This window comes from Dinoponera quadriceps, unplaced genomic scaffold, assembly GCF_001313825.1.
Source record: "Dinoponera quadriceps isolate SergipeBrazil2010 unplaced genomic scaffold, ASM131382v1 scaffold589, whole genome shotgun sequence".
In the NCBI taxonomy this organism is placed as follows: Eukaryota; Metazoa; Arthropoda; class Insecta; order Hymenoptera; family Formicidae; genus Dinoponera; species Dinoponera quadriceps.
The window spans coordinates 1,293,092-1,315,095 of NW_014554985.1; the positions used below are offsets into that span (position 1 = coordinate 1,293,092).

Consider the following 22,004-nt stretch of genomic DNA (forward strand, 5'->3'; position numbering starts at 1 on the left):
TATATATATATATATATATATATATATATATATATATATATATATATATATATATAGAGAGAGAGAGAGAGAGAGAGAGAGAAAACGTCTTTTCAATTATTACACTAATTACATTATTATATACAGCATCTTCATATACAGAGTACATCAAAATTATCGTATCTGCAATGTTATATTTAATAAAATTTTTAGTAATTTTATTAAATATAAATGTATAATTTATTCAATATTAATAAAAATAAATGATTTAATTATATATATGATATCCTTAAATATTTTGTATTCAAATAGCAATCTGCTCGGGACATCAATGATCACGAATCATGCGTAAAATATAGCGATAATTAAAGCCCTTTTTAGGCGACCTATAATTCGCGATACATATACATGGGTGCAAATTCTCAAATTTCGTTTCCAAATTTATACAGCGCATAAAACTACATCTACCTACCTACAGAACTCAGTCCTCGAGATCTGTCGCGAATTATAGACTGCTTAAAAGATATTGATGTAGTAGATTATCGATTTGATGCGTTTCTTTTATCTGTTTTGAGCATACAGTCGCTAAAATATGTCTGAGATACCGCACCCGATATCTTCTTCGATTTTAATGCTGGTAAATCATCTTGCATGACCTGAACTTTTCTTTTATAAAAAAAATGAAACGTTAAATATATATAGAATCTTATTTGTAATGGTTGCCAAATTGCAGTCAGTTTGGCAGAGGCAGAAACTACAGCTCACTCGAAATTTCAAAAAGAAACGATTTACTCCAGTCTTCTTTATCCTTACGCTATACTTAATGATATTGAATTGTATTCGTGCGCTTAATATACGAAATATACGCGTAGTACGTTTATTGCAACAAAATCGAAGTTAGCACCTCTCCTCTTCCGTGTAAGATGTAATTCTCGGAATAAAATAAGAATGTTGTGAAGTGAGATCTTGCCAATTCGGTAAAAAGAAAGAGCGGAAGCATACACAATACATATATATATATATATATATATATGTACACGGAAGCTCGTGCCGAATTCGTTACGTATTATACGGAGATTATAATACAATAATGGTCCAAAAGTACGTTATCAATCAGCGTCGATTGAGCTGAATTATAATTTAAAATAATCCGCGAAAAATGTCTTCTTTATTGCACACTGACAATCGTCGCATATTCACTCAAATTGATCGAAACACTAGCTCGTACGGGATGAAGATCCACTTTAAGCTCGAAGGAAACATTCACTCCTTCGTTTGCGAGTGGCGGTACTTTCACTGTCGCTTCGGGTGAAAATACCGCCACTTTTCACTAGGTTTCGAGTGAAATTCCACTTCGAGAAATTTGGAAAATATAATTGCGTCAGCTCGTTCGCATCGATTTTACGAAGAAGATGGACGAGAAGCTCGAGTTTGTGTGTAAGAAATCACACACAGGTCACGAGGTCTCCTTATAACAAAGTCCGGTGGCGATTTACAAAAAGCAAAACTTTCGAGAGCGAGAGATTCTAGACACCGATCCTCTAGACGCTTCGCGATTTGTAAGTCGTGTGTTGCGAGTGTTCGATTTATATATATATATATATAACGTTCATTTATATTATATCACAATGAAGCTACATGCACTCTCTCTTTCACCAATCCTCGTTCGGACGATGCCTCGGATTGTTCGGGCCCAGGAAAACGTGGAAATTTAGCTCGGCCTGCACGTTCCTCCTCGCGCGTTCCTCCGCACCGTTCTCGTCGGCCGCGGCACCGCCGTTCTCCCGGCTTTGCGCCGGGTTCTCCACGGTGTACAATATATCGTGGCAGAGCGGGCACCGGTCCTGAACGTACAACCACTTCCGCAGGCACACACCGTGGAAATAATGATTGCACTGGGTGATCTTCGCGTTCTCCATCTCCTGGTAGCAGATCGCGCAGACGTCGTTTAACCGTCGCAGTTGCTCGACGCTCGCCTCTGGCAACGAGTTGATCTTATTCACAGCTGTTCGCCGCTTCATGAACACGCTCCACCCGGCCTTGGCTTCGCACCAAATGTTGAAGTACGCGTGTATGCACATCATGATCGCCCGGATCGCGCCGCCCGACTCGAACACCAGTATCCAGAAGCCGTTGAAGAACAGTATTATGCCGAAGGCGAATTCCACCGTGTTGCCGAACGACCTGATGATGTACACGCAGTCGTCGAATTGTTCCCAGAACGCGCTCCTGTAAGCGTCGATCAGGAACAGCGAGTATATCGCGAGCGAGACCAGCACCTTGACTATCACCTCGATGCTGAAGACCGATACGGCCAGCAGCCACGTGCTCACCGTGAAGTGGGACCAGAGGAACACGAGCAACGACACCGGGAAGAGGATGAGGAAAGCGCAGACCGCCAACGCACGCAGATGCCTGTGGAGGACCGGGTTGTGAGAGGCACTGAGCGACATCAGCAACGGATTCACTATGTTGTGGACGAAGTGGAGGATCGCCGTGAACAGGAGGCAGAAGTTGCGGCAGAGTCGCACGAGTCGCTTCTCCCGGTCGAGGTTGGTCAGTCCGGTCTGCAGCGCGAGAATGTAGAACAATATGGCGGAGACGGTGCCGATGCTCTTCTCGTCCTCGTCCTCCGTCAGCAGCACCCATTGGAAGAAGCAGCCGATGTAATGGCAGATGAACGAGATTATGCTGGTCATGCCGAGGACGGCCGTCAGAGTCTCGCAGCCGTTCACCAGCAGCGTCCTGATCATGACGTAGTAGTTGAACGTCTCCTCGCTGTAGTGGTTGCCGAGGATCTGCACGATCTGCTCCGCCACCCGGAGCATCCAGAACGTACGGAGCACGCACGGCACGTTCAGCCGTATCCACTCGGTTTCGGTGAGGGCGGAGAAACCGTAGTTCAGGATGAAACTACGGGCGTACTGGCATCCCGTGTAGATCGTCTTGAACATCGTAATGCCGTTGTACCAAATGACGAATTTGCACACGGACAATGGGATCAGCGTCGCGCACACCGGTGCGTGATGCAAATAATGTACCTAGAAACATATTTTGCATTACGTCAAGCGAACGAAGAGCGCCGTTTTCCCTCACTGATGTAACCTCTATCTGACTTCTCGCTAACCACTAGAACCGCCGACGGTGCCGATCTTGACTCCACCGATCTTTCAAGTTGCTACAGATCCCATAAATTTTTATATCGGTTTCTCCCGACTTTTTGTCACTTCAGGTGAACATAATCTCGAATAATGCAAATGTAAAAATAACTCTTCAGTAACTGAAAATAAGAATAGGAGCCAAATTGGCACCTATGGCGGCTTGAGAGATACCCAAGCTTGGCAGCGGTGTTGAAGAGCGAGGTAATGACAACGAAGTACAGTCTACACTTGGTAGTTACGGAATTTATTGTATATTTCACGAGCTTACCGGTAAGGGATGTATGCCCAAAATGGATGGTGCCATAAAGCTCAGCACAAGAAGCTTTTGGACGACAGAATGCTTCGGAGCGAGATGTATGTAACAAAAGATGCTGGCCAGCAGGCATTGCAATATATAGTTCTGAATGATCAGGAAGCCTGGGCCGTTGTATAGAACATGCGACAAGTTCAGGCTCAATATATTGTCGAGAATGCTGGTTGTGGGCTCATGGACGCTTATATAAGCTATAATCGCTTTCATTGTACTGACGTTTGACCAATACGATATAAATATCACGCTTACTGATATTAGGTATAGGTATACAATTATCAATTGTTTAGTCCATAGCATAAATGTACATAAGGCTGCGATGAATCCTGAAAGAAAATTAATAATGTTGCGAAGGAAGATTCTACGATACGAGGACTGATTTCATTGGACATTGAATTTTGTGAAATACAGACATTGTTTCGCGAGTGAAACATTGTTTCGAAAATAAATAAATGAATATTTCACATCTAGATAACACATGTGCAACATCTCTGCATCTGTCATTTTTTCTCTCAAGATATACGTTTAGTATCAAGTTAGATAGTAATATTGATTTTCGATTTAAGATATTAATAAAAAAGCAATGTTTATCTAAAATATCAATATTTAATTTGTATAAAAATCGTATTATATATAAAATACAAGTAATTGTGTGTAAGATCATAGCAAAGTGGATGAAGCAAGTATAAAATAGTAATAATTTTATCTGATATGTTTTTATCAGCCAGACAGAAGCCGAGATCAAATTACACTGACAGGTTTATATTTTTTGTCTTATACACTTCAAGTTTCATTAATTTCCGAGAGAGATGTCATGTGTTCGTCATTAAAAATAGATTGCTCCTCCTTTCAAAAACAGTGACCCATCCACATTAATTCCGTTACATAACTGTCAACTGCAAAATTTAATGATCAATATGTTCTGTGCTGCGTGTATCATTGATGTGCGCTAAACTTTACATTCAGGCCAGATTTAATTCAATTCCACTTAAGTCACTTTGATATTTTGAATCCAAAACAAAATCATGTAATCATGAAATACTTGGATGATTATTGAGACACATGTTATTAAACGAATCAAATTTGGCTCACAGAACAGAATGGATCACTTATCTATGAGAAGTCGCGTAAAATTAGTCTGGCATGAAATGTGTTAAGATTCTTTTGTTGTAAATATCCGACTTGTATAAAACCTGCTACAAAGGAATCATAGGAGGGAACTTCTACTCACCTAGACAACAGCATAAAAATTTAAATACGATTATCAAATATGCCTTGTAAGCAAAATGACTCAGGTTAAACTGTTCCATCAGGAACGAGTCCGTTGTAACCGAGGAAATGGAACTGACAATTGTGCCTGGTATATTAGTAGTTTTGAAACCATTCTCAGGAGTATCCAGGACGATGTTATTATTGGATAAACCCAAATTGATTCTAAGTATCTCATCGATGATAAACAAAGGCGGCACTCTCATTATAACATCTGCAAAGCTGAGTATCTTTTCCCGCATTGAAGTCTCCATTTTATTAACAATATTACCAGACAGTTCAAGGAAGACACGTTGTTACGCACGCCTTAGTGTCATATATGGAAGCAAAATTCCAGGTGGAATAATACTAAAACTTCAATCCTGGTATAATAAACAAAAATCAATATTACTTCACATAATTTATCGAAAAAATTATATCTTAAGTGCAAAATTTTACATTACATCACTTATTATTTACATGTAATTGTGTAATAAAATCAGGATTCACCGGAAATTTATCCTTTCTCGACACTTTAAATGTATTAGCATTTTAAATATCACATCGGAGCATTATTATTACTTTTTATTATCTTAAGGTTATGAAATATCTGTCACTGTCATTATTGCAACAAATTAGTATATTCTAAATTAGTTGTGTTTAGCTCACGTACACTTTCATCCCACGAGATTAATTTTGTCACAATATCAGGAGCACATTTCAAAATAAATGTTTTAATTTACTGGTTATCTTATTTTCTAATTGTACGTTGAATGCGTTGCGAATTCTCGAAATAAAACAACTCTGTTACAGCTCACTTCAGTAATTAAAGATTTCCCATACCTATATATTCCTACCTCTTACAATCGAAGATAGTTTTAATTTTGCTCACGAGAACATTGATAACTTTTTAATTCTTCCAGCGACACTTTGATTCTTTTAGAAAAATATGCATTATGATACAGTTTTGTGTATGTATGATGCAACATTTTCCGAGTTCGAAAATAACTGTAAACAGTGTTTCGACGGTGTTTTGATACAAAAAAATTCTCTTCATGATTATATACAAGTAGAATCGTGATGAATATGCCAGTCATTAGAGTCAAATACGATACTGTACGGCGCGCATTATAAATGGACGAGATAAAATTCGCTACATCATTGTCACACACGTATATCACAATCGGTAGATGAGAAGACGCCAAATATACGTATGCCACTTTGACAGAAGTCATAACCTCAATACAGCGAAGCACCGTACAAAATTTAAAGATACAATGAAGTTTTTCTACGCAATGAACATATTTTCCAAATACACGCGTTCCAACCTCCGCGCGCAATAATGCACGAATCGGAGTCTTCAAGAATCGATCAAACGTATCCTGCCCGCAGGATTTACCGAGTGAAAAATAAACGCGAGAGAATTCGACATTGCGGTGAGGAACGAAAGAGGCTTACCAACAGCCGAACATCGAGGAAGAGAACCATCTTATAGATCACATTTCGTTTCAACGCTACGCCAAATCGCGCGCTTCATCGCGATGACTCAGCGAACGATTGCGATTCGGAATAATTTGAATCGGGTATCGAGGCACGAGATACGCTCGGATGCACTTCAATGTTCGTCATGTTCTCACGACGCCACCACCTCCGACAGAAATACCAGATGCGGAGAAATTTCCCACTACTTCGGTCGGCAGATAGTAGATTGGAAATAGAGGGACAAATTTCGACCTCATCGGATATCTCGGAGCGCATGCGCGAATTACGTTACATGATCAACGTTGCATTCAGGAATCCACATTGTGTGTGTGTAAATTGCTAGCACACTAGCCGTTCGGAAATCGAATTGGGCGATACGGTATCGATACATAGGGAAATAAGGATTTCTCCCAGAATCGCGATTTGTGGAGGAAAACTCTATTTCCCTATGTATTGATATTGTACCGATACATAGGGTTTTCCCCCGGAAAAATAAGGTTTTCCTCCACAAATTGCGGAAAAATACATAGGGAAATCCATGTATCGATACTGTATTGCCCAAATCTAAAAAGCACACTAAAGAATGATGTTTTCAAATATAGTCTGAATGTTTCAGAACAGCTGGTGTTTAGTGATGTGCACACACAGTATAGATTCCCGAACGCAACTCTAATAGATATATGTAACTAGATACATTACAACATCGGCTATAACATATATACACATATATAATTAATAACAACTCGATAAATAAATAAATATAATTATGTATACTGTAAATGTAATTATGTACACTTATGTTACGTCATATCTATCTAAACATAAAAAGCAATCCATCAGATGTAAAAATATATCAAATTTTTAATTTTATTTATTAAGTTGCCCTTCTAAACGAAAAGTCACACATAAATAATGTTTATATAATTTATGTTATGTTAAGTGCGAATTTTCTGCTTTAAATTGTGTATTTACAAATTGCAAAACGATTTTTTCTTTAACCGAGTCATTCGACATTGAAACAAAGAAGTTCCATCAAGTTTTAATCTTTAATCTGTAATCTTTAAAATTCACAATAGTTTACAATAATTACAAGTTAAGGTTTAGTCTATATTTACTTTATCTTATCAACATTTGTTAATATCCTATCTTTTGTACATACCTTAACAAGAAATCAAGATCGTAGTAAGGCTCAACAATAGATCGGACTTTAATTTTTAAGAACAGTTTTCAGTAAATAAGATTGAATAATATGATAGAATAAATAAAATGACGAATTAAAAAATTACAACACATATGTGATATATTTCCAATTTGAAATCATGGAAAATTAACTGATCCTTCAATAAAAACAGAATCCAATGACGTTTCATCGGACAAACATCAGACTGACATCAATACCGGTGCTATAGGTTAGGTTGGGTGATAGGTTACAATTAAATAACGCAGTTTCTAACGTTTGAGCTTAATTTCTACTTACAATTTTACATAGCTATTTTTTAATATTCATCTTTTGAATTTTACATTTTTCTTCCATTTGTCGTTCGTACCAAATGTAGAAAAATATATTTGTGCTGTTTAATAAATGTTTTTATTATCATCTGGTGTAAGTAATTATTTATTGCTGTCTTAAAATGGGATGGTAACGTTAAATTATTATTATTCGTCATACTTTTTACTATTATATATTTTGTGTTTACTATTTTCAAAAATTATAATTACATTTTCATGCAATCATTCAATGTTGAATGATGGATTTTGTGTTTTTAATTTTGCGTCTATATCTGAGATCTATTTTTTACTGATTATCCTATTACATTATCATTACAGTATGCAACATTATATATTAAGTATCAAAGAAAGTGGCGAATAAAATAATGGAGCATACAATTCCGTCCGACATCCTCGATGACCTCAGCAGGTTAGTTTCTCTATAGAATTCCTCTCTTGTAATATATCTTGTATAATAACAATAGTAATATAAACACTTAAGTTTGATATATCACTCCTGAATGATTGATTTATTCTCATCATATTCCCTCTTGCAGTCGATTTATTATCAATGTGCCTGAGGAAGAAAGGAAAGACTTGGTACGAATATGCTTTCAAATTGAATTAGCGCACTGGTTTTACTTGGACTTCTACTGCACCGAAGAGAATCCCAAGCTGAAGCCGTGTAACATGAAAGATTTTGCTACTCACATATTCCAGCATATACCTTTTTTAATACCACATGTGTCACACATTGATGCTGTACTCGAACAATGGAGGGAATACAAGCAGAATGTACCGACATTTGGTGCAATTGTGTTAAACGAAGATATGACCAAGGTGCTTCTGGTTCAAAGCTACTGGGCAAGGAATAGCTGGAGTTTTCCCAAAGGAAAAGTGAATGAGGACGAGGAACCTTTGCATTGCGCCGTACGAGAAGTTTTGGAAGAGACCGGCTTCGATATATCTAACCTGATCGATAAGAACGAATATATTGAATCTATAATAAACGATCAAGTGGTGAGGTTGTACATAATCTCTGGTGTGCAACAGGACACCAAGTTTCAGCCGAAAACGCGAAAAGAGATCAAGAATGTCGAGTGGTTTGATGTTGCGGACTTACCGAATAACAAAAAGGATATGACCCCTAAAGTAAAGATCGGTGTTGGACCCAATGCATTTTTTATGGTGGTGCCTTTCGTCAAGTAAGTATCTACACGGATAGTTTAGATTAAGTGTTTATAATATTTACATGTGAATATCAATTCATGCTACGAATATTAATATGTTGATTACTGCATCTCACTGACTTATGTTATAATAAAATGTAATTATACATAATATATAATAAATTAAATATACAGCCAATAGGAAGTGTTAAAACATTGCAGTCAACATAGTAAAGAACTTATGATACATATGTATTAACGCTGCTGTTTTGTTCAGACGAATGAAGCGATGGATTCAAGAGAAGCAGCAACGTGAAAGAAACGTCACGACCACCCGAAGACACAGGCATAAGTCCCTGGGAGATGTCGAGACGTCGGTTTCGAAGAGTAAACGGCAACAGCAATTGTTCCCCCACCCGGTACAGGTAAAGGCGAAATCATCTTTTGCAACTTTATTTCTCATCTTGTTACGCCGCAGTATAAACTAATTCTCACGTACGTTCCGGTATGGCACTTACAGAATGAAATTCCAGATTTTAAAGAGTTTAAAAACAATCGTCAGTCGAACACCTCTCCGGCTCGTAGTCGTCGAGGTATGCACGATAATAAGAATACTCCGTCGAAGGCTGCGCTGAAGAGGAATCTATTCGGCGATCACGACGAGGATCAATCGCCCTTGGTTCTCGCGAAACAGTTAATAGACAGCCCTCAGCAGCAGCCCTGCGCATTCTTAAACGACCCTGCGATTCAATCGATCAAGTGTACGGATTTCAGTTACAAGATGCAATCGTCGGAGAAAGAAGCGAAAGGTACTTTGTACTTAATACTTACAATCTAAGTTTCAACCTCCTTTTCTCCTCCTCTATTAAACTTAAGATTCCGTTTAAAATTTATATCGTAAGTTGCACACACACACACACACACGCGCGCGCGCACACACTCTCTCTCTCTCTCTCTCTCTCTTAGTATATGTTATTGAATAACAATTTGATAGCGTTATACAGAAACAAATCTTCAGGTCCTCGCAAGAAAAGCCTGCCGGAGGGAAATATCAAGTCGCTGCTGTTCGGTGAAGCCGCTCGCAAATTACAAAAGGACTTTAAGACTATTCCGCCGCCGCCTTTAGATTTGGAACGCAACTGTTCGCCATTCATAACGAAAAATGTGGACGTTCAGGGCTATCCCGCCGAATTTCGCTCGAAAACTTGGGACAGTTTTAAATTCAATAGACGGGCGATTCTCGATTGTCTCTATGTAGGTATATAGTCTCTCCCTATATATATATATAGAGCTGCTCGGAAGAATGGATTACTGAAACTGGACGTGAACGTAGAAGCGAACGTAATAGAAATAAATCCGGCTACAGTATTGTTGTCTATTGTGACGAGAGGGACAGATTTGTCGCGGATTGTAGACTCGAGAAATGGGATTTCTCCGATAATCGAATCTCAATAATCTCAGTACTCGCGACAAGCTTCGGAAAAACGGGTTACCTCGGAAACTCACGCAAGTAATGGTAATGATCTGTTTATAACTATAAAAAGACGATTACACAGCGCATAAATAACGTCTTATATTTTGGTTTTGATATCAGCGCTCTCCCGTCTAACGGAAGAAGCCTGCTATTGTTATTATTCGACAAGTTGGCGGTTCAAATCAAATTAACATTTTATTAACGTATAATGTACTTGAGGATCATATTGACGACGATCACCAGAACAAAGAGGACCAGCACAACCTGGCCGACAAAGTAGAAGATCTTCTCGAGGACGCGAGCGCCCGTCTGCACGCTCTTGACTATTTCGTTATTCAATTCAAAGACTATTTTGCTTTCTTCGATAAGTTTATTTTTCGTGTCCTCGTCCAACGTCTCCGCGATTCTGTTCATCGATTCGCGCAGGTCGCGCTTCAACAGAAATATACTGTTTTGCCCGAAGCTCGTGACGTTGTTGCCGCTCGACGGTGACGCTTTGAAAAGCGAGACCTTCTGCATGAGCTGCCTTTTTTTCCGCAGGATCATACCGCCGCTGAGGAGGCCCATGTAAAGATGATAGATATACGCCATCAGTAGAGTGGGATCCGTATCCTCCACTTCTCTGAGACGCATCAGATACTTGGCGACGCTGTCTCTGCAATTTGCAATACTTTTTTTACAAATCAGAAAGACTCGGTGAAATTTCCTCGTCCTAATAAATTTATCTTTCACACGATTAAACTGTCGTGCTCGGTGCGTGTGTGTGTATGGGTGCTCACTTGAATTGTGTCAAGTATATATAAAGGAAAGTATAAAGCGACGTCACTTGTTGCTACATATGCTCCTATATGTACCTAGGACTGTAATTCTTCCTCCACTCCTTTCCCAAGTAGTGATCAAGATCTCGCTCGAAGGCTTCGGTGCGTTGAAGCTCGCCGAGCGGCAGCAATCCAATTTTGGTGTTCTTTAATCTGATCATCGCACCCTCCAAGTAGCGAAACACCTCGTAGAAAACCAGAAGCCCGTCGGCCCATACGGAATCATCGAGGAAGCCTGATCGGAAAGTACACAAAGACGCAGGTTCACACGACGCAAAGCCTGGCGTTGTAGCTACGCGACAAATATAAATAGATATTCGGCTTTTCGCCACACGGGAGAACCTCTGTTTGCCCTCGTGATGCAACAGTATTTACATGAGACGTGAGTTTTATCGGATGAATCAACTGCGCGATCGATTGCGCAACTCGAGTGCCGAGATCCGGGGGAAACGTCGAGGACGATCCACGACGATACTCCCGGTGGACTCCCGGGGCGATACGATCTTACCGAATGCTAGTTTCGCGTTCACCAGGGCATCGCTGATCGCGTGTATCCCTCTGGTGGCTTTTGCCATTTTCTCGCAAAAGTTCTCCTCCTCCTTGTCCGGCATTTCGCTGCGACGTGCTAACGAAAGAGTGGTTGCGTGAAGAGCTCGACGTCGGTAACGCTCGTAGTCGTTTCACACCGTCATCGCGTCGGGATTATCCGCGTTCCTCGACCGTCACATGAGGACCCTCGCTGTCATAACACCGCGACGTCGACATCCACCGTGCACGGCCGTCCCTGCGCACTGGACGCCCGCGGTCACGTGCCGCGCCGAAGCACGAAGCCGAGCGAGGGCGCGGCAGTCGCCGGCGCGAACGTTTCGCACGCAACGGCGGTAACGCGGGTGCACGTCCATTAATCGCGATTTCTCTATTCCACCCTCGTTTTCCCGCCGCTCCCTCGTTCCCCCGAAATCCGAGCGGTACCATTCTTCAATATCGAGCGAAGAAACCGCGATGAAGGGCCTGGGGCCGGCAAATCGGCCGATTCTCGCGACTCTCCGAAAGCGCCAACAGGATTATCAAATGGCGGGTCGACTGATAACCAAAGATGGCGACGTGAGGTGAGGAAGAAAGAATCGACGACCGAATATGAATCAGGAGCGATAAAGTCTCCCCGTGTGCTTCGATATTTTCTTTCTCGCGATTTTATCGATATCATGGTCGGCCGTTTGAGGGGAGGGGAAAAGTGTAGGTGGATGCACAGGAAATCTTTTCCAATAGTCCTTTCACGAAAGTAGCGTCTTTTGAGTGTATTTTTGTGCGCATCGAGCCACGTAGAATCTTTTCGAAAATTCGCCGGTTCGATTCACTCTTGATCGACCGAGTTGGATTCGACGCATCACGCGGCACCAACCGGACGTCCGTTTCTCGAACCGCGCTCTAAAAGTAGTTCCCCTCGATCTTTCGCTCGCATCTCCTCACTTCTCGCCCGCGTGTGTTCAATTAATTTGGCTCCGAGCGCGAAAGGTTCAGGCGGATATTAATTGGGAAAGAACGCGCGCGACGAATGCCCCGCATTCGTAGCGACGAATAATCGTTTTCCCTTCCGTTTCGTTACAGCTTCGAACGCACGCCGCGCATTCGTTCGTAGAACAGACTCGTTCCCGCGATTCGTCGCGATCGCTTCGTCGTCGTGCGGCAAGGAATCCGCACGGACCGCAAGATGTCGAGCTGCCGCGCAACATAGCAGGGAAACATGAACCGCGCGTTGGCGCGCGCGCCCAGTGACGTATCAGGAAGGCTCACGACGATGACGAGTACGCGAGATTGTTTCGTTCGTGGCTCTCAACTCTGGAAAAGACGGAAGGTAAGGATATATTTCATGCAGCGTTGATTATATATCGTTAATTTCGCGTCCCACTTGTGGAATGATAGCGATGACAGTACGTCGCAGAATATTTCGGATTACCAGCGAGGAAGGTTCGGCAACCCCAAAAACCCTGAGAACCTAATAAAAATATGAGCCTATTAAAAATATTTTATAGAAATGAATAGAAATATATCGGATATATAGGAATCTGCGAAAATAATAAGCGTAATATTATTATAAGACAGTTTAGACGTACACTGAGAGGAAAAATATGTAAGAAATATTTATTATAATATATAATATTTAAAAAATACACAATTTCAAAATACAGAATTTCAAATTTTCCGAATTTGCTCAGCCTTCTTCATAAAATCTCCGTTCTTGCGTCTCACGAAGGGACATGGGCGGGCGCATTGTCGCATCACGTGCGCCATCGTTGTACTTTCGTCGGAGCGTTGCTCGTAAAATCGCGCCGAATAAATCTCTGTTCCCGTCGATCATCGTACGTGACGGCATTCGCGTTAATTCCGCAGGAGAGAATGCTTGAATCGCGAGCTTCAACGTCAACGTCGAAAAACCTTGAAGAATCAGGTCGTTCGACGCGCACGTCACCCACGTGGCCGCTCCAGGTATACAAAGGTAATGAGCCGATGTACGCGTGACTTCGACAGAGCTTTTCACGCAGATTGTCTCCTGCCATTCCGCCGGCGGAGTGTTTCTTTTCGCGGCTCCGTGGCTGATTTCTAATGCGTCATGTTTCGCGGCAAAATGACGCGTCGCCAGCTGTTGGACGTACGCACACGTACGCACACCCACGCGTCCCGTGGCGGTGTAATCGCACAGAAGAGTCCGTTGACCTTCGCCGAGGACGTGCCCATGTCCCCAGGCCGGGTCACACTCGAGTCTTGCGTTCGCAGGGGAACATGTTCGGGAACGATCAGACTGTGCCGGCTCGATATGCGTTACTCCCTGGGTGGGAGAAAGCGGGTCGCGCGCGCTCCTACTGTCTTCCACTCACGTCTTTGCAGTAGCGGATCGAGAGATATCGGGGATCTCCGATGGTACTGTTTTTCAGATAGTTGGTTTGTAGACTGCTTGGATTTTCAGCGGCGATACTTGAGCGTAGTATCTACAGTGGGCAATAGGAGTACATTCATAAGAAGTAACAATAAGAAACTTGACTAGTCATATTCGAATATAAAGAGAATAATCTGCTATGATCAGTTAATTTCTTATTCTTATTTCTTATAAAAATATTCCTACCGTCCGTTGCAGATCACGTTTAAAACGTATTCTCCTTATTTCCTCCGTATTTTATTTATTCTTCTTATATTCGAATATGACTTAACGCTTAACGCTTTATTCTGGGCCAGTGCTCCCTGATCTCACGTCTTGAAGACTTAGTGATTGAAAAAGGAAAACTCAAAGACTTTTAAAATGTTTAAGAAGAAGTTGAAAATGTCAAAATGATTTGTACGCAGTACAAAATTTTGTACTGAAATCGATCTAATGAAATTTTGTTTTACTTTAATATGGGGAATCTTAAAACCCATACGGCACATTTTATTCGAGAGATGTCCTGGGAACGTTCTAGGACATAAGAAGTTCTTTGGACGTCCTTTTGAAGTTTATGCTGCTATGGGAGAGTATACAAATATATGTTAAAAAGTACACAAATCTAATGTTAAATTAACATATTCATCTTATCAATATATTTTGTTCACGCATGTTTTCATAAATATTCTCCTCTTGTGTGGGGAGGTAACACTTCTTTTCGATGAATTTCACGAGCGCATCTATATAAATACATTTGAAAATCACAAAAAAAAGGCAAATTTTCCCATTGGATATGGGATGCGTTGCGAAGCTCATCGAAGAGAAAGAGAATGTTGCAGCAATTACCTTTAATTCGCCGACTGCGTGCACGAAGCGTGTTGAATCTAACGCGCGATCCGCAACTGCCATCTCACCTCTGTCCTCGCTTGCTAGCGAGCGATTCACCCTCGCTCTTTCCCGGGCTTTCCTCCTGCTATCCTGTTTCCAAGTATTTGTCAAAGGCGGTACAACGCCGCAGGAGACTCCACCCAGACCGGTGCACGGCTTCTCCTACAGCCGTTTCCTCCTTAGATAACGAGGTATATCGAAGCCCATTGCGGGCTGGTCGCGTCTTTTGATACCGCAATTCGTGCCTTCCGGACACTCCTACGTTACGCCCTTTCGGGATCGTGAACCGTAGCGGTATATGACAAGCCGATGGCGAACGCGAACTCCAAGATGTGTTCGTCCGTCGAAAAGAAATTTGGAAAAATTTTCGCTGCCTCTACGATCGCCCTTGTTCGTTTGAAAGTCTGTCAAAGCTCTTTTCACTTTTCTCTCAACTTTTCGAGCGTTAGTGAGAGATTCACGTCGTTGTGTTTACCCTCTCCCCTTTCTATTCAAAATCTCTCGCGGGTCTATCGAGGTGTATATGCGATTCTTGTTAGATTTTTCGCGCGAGTCGTGATAAATTGCACCTTTCGTTTGAGGGGGAAGACTTACTGCTCGGCTCGAAACCGAATTCCCCTTGTCGGCAGCGGCTAAGAGCGGAAGGAAACACGCTGTCCTCATATACTGCCCTGTTACTTCGCTACTCTCAAGTTGTGCGGGTCAGCTGCTGCGAATGCCTCGGTCGAACCGCCGACGGAGCTCCATCAGCAACATACTGGCCTGATTGCCGACGAAATGTATTGTCACTTGATTGTCAATCGGCTTTTTTCCGAGGCCGTTATTAACACCGCGTTACTCTTATTATAGCCGTTGTGTGTCGTAGAAAGGAACGAGTCTAGACGCGATCCGAGAAATAACCGTTGTTGCGCGGCCACGAGAGGTTCTTCCGGATCAATCTTTGTTTGTTTTTGTTTTATTGCAAATTTGCAATATCGAGGGAGCGTCACAGTGTGGCCGTGCGAACTTACGCGATTTGTTAAAAAATATTTGAGATATTATCTTCTTGACACGCAACACGCGCGTCGGGGGTGCGTTGACGAACGCTGCGCCTGAAACATCAAACGCTCCGAATGCCCGTCATTTAATGCAATGTGTTCGTCGACAAATGTTGCGAGAATATAGTAAGACATTAGTTGTCTAAATACCTCTGCCTATTCTTTTTCCTTTTAACTCGTTAAGTCACGGTGGTTCGCGGTATAAATGCAAAGAGAGCGATCTTCGATGATGTTTCATTTAATTTCGGATTTTTCTCCCCCTTTTTTTTTTAATGGAGGTGGCGACCACGAAATTATTTGGATCGATGTCACGCGACTTTAGTGAGTTTCTGTTCTCCTGTTTCGATATATAAAATTTTTCAGGGAAAAGCTTGTAATTTTGGTAGATTTAACGAAATGTTCGGACAGGCGTTACGTAAAAAACGACGAGTCGTTGTAAAATTCTCCAATCGTTGTGATATTGCTATTATGTAATGAGCCTTATTTTTACTGAGTACTATATTATATATATGTATATAACCATACCGCCAAACAATTGCAAAACTTTCAACGTCAGAGTATATAAAAAATTGATCAATGAATTATGTTTCTAGATGTATAATATTCCAGCCATACGTGAACACGTATACACACATATGTGTGTGTGTTGTATAGGTTATATATTCTATTGATTATAAAATATAATTATTTAAATCTCTCTCTATATATACAGAACAAACAATCGATCTGTATTGTTTTACGCGATATATGAAACAATATTACTCTACACTTTATATTTTTATGCGGAACATAACATATCCTAAAATGCATTCTCACCTAACGACGTGACGATTTCATCTCGAAAGACGAATGTTTCAAAGATGTGGCGATTGTCACGAGATGATTGCATCGGTTATTTGCAGTCGTCGCGAGTGTCGCACCGACTCACGTAAGTTTACAACGACTTGACGCGATAATGTGACGAGAAACTGGACTCAAGACACGCGAAAATAACATAAGGATATATTTCCGATGATTCGTGGCTTTTTAGTAACGCGCCATCCAAATGGTCACACTTGACTGAAGTTACCCAGCCGACGTCACTAGGAGATCAGATTCACCGAGAAGTCGTTGCGTTACGAAAGCGGAGTCGGATCGGCATTAATAAAAATTCACCTTTCTCAGGGAGACGTGAGAATCTTACGATTGTTTCGCCGCGACTCACCGCTGGCACATAATACATAATAGCGCGTAACATGTAATTTTGCGTCCCGTATTTCATATTTCGCCAGCTATCTAAATGTTCAGAGAACAGACATATATCTCAAAAACCGACGATATATCTCTGAAGATTCATATTTATTAATCTAATTCACGATCAATAAAATTTAATCTCACATTTTCTATTTTCAATGAAAGTTTCTTTTATTACAGAGACGATGAAAGTTGAACAATTTTACAGTTTTACATATAAGATATTTGTATTATATATATTTTCGCATGTTTACAATGAAACAACTTAAAAATGGCGAGACTCCGCCGTGATCTACGATATTTATATGTGTCCGTTTCGGCTATATCAATGTGTCATCTCTATAAATGACGTTTACGAATACTTTATAATATATCCATTTAGAAATAATACACAAAAGTCGGTAATTTTGTGTAATTAACAAAATTACTTTATAATTATTTAATAAAATTCTGGTTATACACAGTATATAGATTTTCGCCCGATAATTGTTCGAAGTATATTGGGAGGAGGTGGGTGCGTTCAGAAAACATAATTATATAACCGTTGAGTGATTATTACCTTTTATTCTTTAAAATTCATTTAAGATTTATAAATCTAAAGGAATATTTCAATGACAATGTGCGCTCACTTAATCAGCGTGTTTCTTGAACGCAGCCATTAATAAAGTGTTTGCAACTTTTGCGTGTCTCGGGAATTTCTTAACGAAGCATTCGTAATTTGCCAACTTAACACTCTATTTGGTAAAAATATTTAATATGGTCTTTGTGTTTTCCTTGTATTTTCAGTTAAGGGAAAAAAATTTCCATTTATAAGAATTGTTCTTTTTTCACAAGGACAAAATAATTATGCACAATACTCTATTGTGTTCCGCGAAAAATCATAAAAATATGATATATAAATAAATATAATGCAGTTATTGAATTATCATACGTATGACCTTTAGCAAGTTATATACTTAAAGAAAAAATAATATACTTATCATTAAATGATCATATATATTTTTTTCTTTTTTTGAAAAAAAAATGTTATACGACTTCATTAGGAAATTCTCAATTTATTCGTGAAAATCTATCCATCCAGAAGCTATCCATTTTGTACATCATCCACACCAAAATGGAGATGCAATTATACGCATTTGCTATTTATTGCCTTAGGTTGGTAAACTTATGTATGGTTAAATTCATATAATTTCTTGTAGATGATTAAGTATGCATTACGATAAATTACAGAATTAAAACTTCTAATTGGCCTTAGAGCCTTGAATTTATTTGTGACGAAGAGAACGGGTTTTGTTCCCAGAACTTGTTGCACCGTATCTATTTCTTCTTTCGCTGCAATTAACGTATAAGCGGTTAAAAGTAACGGGCAGTTCTGAGTCTGCATTGCTTGGATACTCTTCGGCCATGACGATCCACATTTTAATGTTGCTTGAAATCCTACGATTATGTTCGGTTTCCTGTACATCACGTTGCTTACGTAATCGTGATACAACATAGGGCAACATTCGTAAATCAACTTCTTTCCGTTAATATTGCAACCGGGACAAATGTTATGCATACCAAACTCCATTTGTAATTCTGGTCCTATCATTACGATGATCAACACCTTTATCTTGGGTAAAAGGTGTAACAATATTTCCCAAGCTGGCAAACCGTTTTTATCTGTGGAATTCGCGGCTACGACATGAATGATATAGATAGATTCGGTTTCTAGGTAGTGCGACAAGTTCGCTTCCCACATCCCGTGATGCAGCGTCAGCGGTCCTGACACGTAATCAGTACAGATATAATCCGGGGCGAACCATTCATTCAATCCGTCCGTTTCATCCTTTACATATTGCATGACGAAGGTTACCATATCATTAAAAGGTTTGTCCTTGTCAGGAAACCTTATGAATTTCCACGGTAGCGGCATCACACTTTTAATTTCCTTATCTGTGAACTCCAGATTGAGCCACAGTATCAAGTTATCACAGACTTGCTTGTGATGTTGTATGAATTCTTCTAAGTGATCCAAGCAATAGTCGGCGGAGAAGCAAGAGTCGCAGGTGTACAGTTCAGTCTGTTTGTGGCAAATGAGGCACGATCTCGCGAATAAGAACATCTCCTCCTCGTATAGCTCGCATTTACGATGTATGGTCTGTTGGACCGACAACAAAAATGCATTCTGTGCGGCCAACCATTCGTTCATAGTTAAACGGCGATTGAACCAGCCCGAGTTCATTTTCAGGAACTTTTCCGCGGCCACGCAAAGCTCGTGGTGTTGCGATAAGTGTAGATTTCTGTGCTCCTCGCTGCAATAAGATATTAGGAAGCACCGGTCGCATTTTATCAACTTGGCCCCTAGTCTTCTCCTCTTGCAAACATGACAGAGGTTCGGATGAAAAAACTTATTGTAATGGTGAGACGTTTTCGCTCCACAGAACAGAAATACTTCGTTCTCCATGTCCATTTTGGTATATACCTCACGAGTGCTTTGTCGATGATATCAGCCCGGTCACATTAGTAATAGAATTCTGTGCACACGGCTCGGATGAATACTCGATGATTGTCTGAAGACTACTAATCGAATGTTTATATTGCCTCGGGGCGTTTCGAGAATTGTTGACAGTCTGAACTGGGGATACAACGAGCTACAAGTATCCGTTGTCGAAAATAATATTCGCGAATAGACTTCAAACGTACAGTGGAAGACGAACGCATCGAGAGAACGAGATGGTCAATGCTATATATGGAGAAAAATCATTTGGTTGTGTATATAGATATCCTATAAGCGCATAATATTCCTAGAATATTATATGAATATTATTCAATATTAAAATATTATTCCTATAATGTTCTAAGAATGTTATGTAATATTTTTTAATGTTATAGGAATGTTCTTAGAATATTAAAAAAAGAATAAAATAGTAATAATATAGAAAAATTTATATAAATAAAAAATATATATATATACATATATGATATATATATATAAATTTTTTAAATATAAAGCGTATTTTTACACATAATTATTTCAACTTTATTTATATAATAAAACAATTGGTATTGCAATATATTTGAAATAAAAAAACTACACTTATATATATTATATATATACATAGAATTGAATATTTAATTAAATGACATTTAATTAAATGATGCATAATTTTTTTTTGTATGCCACATATATGAGCGAAATTCACATATGATTTTACATAATTATACATAATCATATACAATCATTTTTCCTGGGATAATGTCTTAAACGTCCATCTTCGCTGTTTTAGTCAAAGTAGTTCGTTAGAGGTAGCATCAAAGTTAAATCCGTAGAACCAAAAGTACTCAAGAGAGTAGTTAACAAGTGTCGGTATCATCACGGAGCAAGTTTTCATCGGTCCACAGGCTATCCAGGTAGGCGCGAGGTATCCTCAAGAGTGTCAAAACGCGGCAAAATTTCGACTCGAACGCCGGGCTCGAAATCAGGCCGACAAACGGGATCCTGACCGGTGGAATTCCGCCACGATTGGTTGCTCGCTTGAACATCGTCGCGCGTACGTGTGTGCATGCATGTGACCATGCACGGACAAGAGCGAGGCGGTGAGACCACGTGAAAGACAACGTATATATACATATATATACATGTATATGCGATTTGCGAATCACTTTCTTGTCGTGCATGCTGCCTTGCTACGAGGTTCGCCAATTCGAAGGCCTGACGGTATACCCGAACCCTTCCTTCGCACGTCGTCCGCGGCACATGCCGCGCGAGGACGCGCCGGTACCAGCGCGGCGCCGCGTCCGCTCAAGGTGACAATGACGACGAAGGGCGGCCGCCGAGTTGCGCGAGGGGCTGTAAATAATTGCACCCGGTAAGCGCGAGTGGGATACACGAGGAAATAAAAAGCGTGGGGCGTCCTTCGTCGGCGGGCGCCGGCAGCTCGCGAGAACGTTCTTCGCGCGACGCATCACTCGCACCACATATGATGCCTGCGTCTCTCATTCGCCGCACGTACCAAGCAATTCGGCCGCTTTCCGCTTTTCACTTAGCCGGCAACCCCCTGCGGAATTTTTCCTTTCTACGTGCGATGGTGGTAGCCGCCGCGATCGTCAGACATCTGTCTCGGGGGGATATATGCGGCGAGCCCACCGATGGATATCTGGTGTACTCGATGTTTCGATAATCGTTGCTTTTCTACTACGGAGAGAGCGAGAAAATCGTAAACGAAGCGCTACCCGCCGAAGAAAAGATGCCATCTTGATGTTTCGTCGAGCGACGCGCACTTAGCGCGAAACTAACGACGAATTATAACGGGCGCATGAGACCGCTAATGAGACGTGAGACCGTGTGTGATGCAGCGCGTCAATTGCGAACGTAGTGTCACGCGACGCGCACGGTGAGTTCGCTTATCAGGGGAGCAGATTCGCACGGAGGACTCTCGAAGGCGGCCGAGTCGTTTTTTATCTCTTCATCTGCGCGTCACCTCTCGTCTTCGGTATCAAGCTGCGCGGTGGTCCATTATCCTGCTGTTAAGCACGCGTGAAAAGAACGATGTTAAGGCTCTCGCCTCCTTATTCTCTTATTTGTAACGAAAATCTCGTCACCTTTAACGTATCGCTGTGCGCAGCGATTTTATTTCTTGTCTTTAATGTTATCCATCCATTGTCTGATTTTTTTATTTATTTTATTCATCTTCCCTCTTGGTGTATTTTTCCTCATGATTTTGATTCGCGTTAATTCTACGGCTGTTTATTGGCCGTTCGAACGAAAGGAAAGCGCACGCAGAGAGATACATACTGCATTAAAGTGAATGTTACAAGTAT

The 22,004-nt window shown here is 40.8% G+C and overlaps 5 protein-coding genes across 12 annotated transcripts in view; 1 reads left to right on the forward strand and 4 right to left on the reverse strand.

The window, feature by feature from the left end:
* LOC106742753 (protein TRC8 homolog) overlaps positions 1–6,377 on the reverse strand; it is a 31,024-nt gene extending 24,647 nt beyond the window's left edge. For 2 of the 6 annotated variants that reach the window (XM_014615988.1, XM_014615989.1), the window contains exons 1-3: positions 4,682–6,377; positions 3,409–3,776; positions 1,618–3,020 (exon numbers count right to left, since the gene is read on the reverse strand). In XM_014615988.1, the coding sequence (XP_014471474.1) occupies positions 1,632–3,020; positions 3,409–3,776; positions 4,682–4,973 (2,049 nt within the window). In that variant the 5' untranslated portion in view covers positions 4,974–6,377 and the 3' untranslated portion in view covers positions 1,618–1,631. The remainder of the gene's footprint in view (positions 1–1,617; positions 3,021–3,408; positions 3,777–4,681) is intronic. The other 4 variants (XM_014615993.1, XM_014615990.1, XM_014615992.1 and 1 more) reach the window with 4 other exon arrangements.
* Positions 6,378–7,382: 1,005 nt separating this feature from the next.
* Positions 7,383–10,966, forward strand: LOC106742785 (m7GpppN-mRNA hydrolase). 2 transcript variants are annotated; one of them, XM_014616055.1, is made up of 7 exons: positions 7,383–7,589; positions 8,008–8,098; positions 8,226–8,873; positions 9,115–9,262; positions 9,358–9,646; positions 9,856–10,091; positions 10,852–10,966. In XM_014616055.1, the coding sequence occupies exons 2-7, from the start codon at positions 8,055–8,057 to the stop codon at positions 10,906–10,908; spliced, it is 1,422 nt and encodes a 473-aa protein (XP_014471541.1). In that variant the 5' UTR covers positions 7,383–7,589; positions 8,008–8,054; the 3' UTR covers positions 10,909–10,966. The 2 variants fall into 2 exon arrangements, with proteins under 2 accessions (XP_014471541.1, XP_014471539.1); XM_014616053.1 differs by lacking the exon at positions 7,383–7,589 and adding an exon at positions 7,752–7,783.
* A 189-nt stretch (positions 10,967–11,155) lies between these two features.
* On the reverse strand, positions 11,156–11,740 carry LOC106742702. The gene is made up of 2 exons (XM_014615899.1): positions 11,638–11,740; positions 11,156–11,364 (listed from the first exon to the last, which is right to left on the reverse strand). Exons 1-2 carry the CDS (start codon positions 11,738–11,740, stop codon positions 11,156–11,158), a joined length of 312 nt encoding a protein of 103 aa, XP_014471385.1.
* A 1,626-nt stretch (positions 11,741–13,366) lies between these two features.
* LOC106742712 lies at positions 13,367–16,831 on the reverse strand. Of its 2 annotated transcripts, XM_014615910.1 has the most exons (4): positions 16,785–16,831; positions 15,526–15,693; positions 14,890–15,093; positions 13,367–14,116 (listed from the first exon to the last, which is right to left on the reverse strand). In XM_014615910.1, the coding sequence occupies exons 2-4, from the start codon at positions 15,592–15,594 to the stop codon at positions 13,988–13,990; spliced, it is 402 nt and encodes a 133-aa protein (XP_014471396.1). In that variant the 5' UTR covers positions 15,595–15,693; positions 16,785–16,831; the 3' UTR covers positions 13,367–13,987. The 2 variants fall into 2 exon arrangements, with proteins under 2 accessions (XP_014471396.1, XP_014471397.1); XM_014615911.1 differs by lacking the exon at positions 16,785–16,831 and having other exon boundaries at positions 15,526–16,217.
* Positions 16,832–18,366: 1,535 nt separating this feature from the next.
* On the reverse strand, positions 18,367–19,653 carry LOC106742704. Its single transcript, XM_014615900.1, has one exon. The coding sequence runs from the start codon at positions 19,651–19,653 to the stop codon at positions 18,367–18,369; it is 1,287 nt and encodes a 428-aa protein (XP_014471386.1).
* Positions 19,654–22,004: the final 2,351 nt, after the last annotated feature.

Excerpts from the sequence above, each read along its gene's own strand:
- LOC106742712 (XM_014615910.1), bottom strand. The coding sequence starts at position 15,594 with ATGAGGACAGCGTGTTTCCTTCCGCTCTTAGCCGCTGCCGACAAGGGG. Across the intron at positions 15,094-15,525 it reads ATTCGGTTTCGAGCCGAGCA|GAGAAGCCGTGCACCGGTCT; the intron begins GTAAGTCTTCCC and ends AAACGGCTGTAG. Across the intron at positions 14,117-14,889 it reads ACGCAGTCGGCGAATTAAAG|ATACTACGCTCAAGTATCGC; the intron begins GTAATTGCTGCA and ends TGCCCACTGTAG.
- LOC106742785 (XM_014616055.1), top strand. The coding sequence starts at position 8,055 with ATGGAGCATACAATTCCGTCCGACATCCTCGATGACCTCAGCAG. Across the intron at positions 8,099-8,225 it reads ATCCTCGATGACCTCAGCAG|TCGATTTATTATCAATGTGC; the intron begins GTTAGTTTCTCT and ends TCCCTCTTGCAG. Across the intron at positions 8,874-9,114 it reads ATGGTGGTGCCTTTCGTCAA|ACGAATGAAGCGATGGATTC; the intron begins GTAAGTATCTAC and ends TGTTTTGTTCAG.
- LOC106742704 (XM_014615900.1), bottom strand. The coding sequence starts at position 19,653 with ATGGACATGGAGAACGAAGTATTTCTGTTCTGTGGAGCGAAAACGTCT.
- LOC106742702 (XM_014615899.1), bottom strand. The coding sequence starts at position 11,740 with ATGCCGGACAAGGAGGAGGAGAACTTTTGCGAGAAAATGGCAAAAGCC. Across the intron at positions 11,365-11,637 it reads GAACGCGAAACTAGCATTCG|GCTTCCTCGATGATTCCGTA; the intron begins GTAAGATCGTAT and ends CTTTCCGATCAG.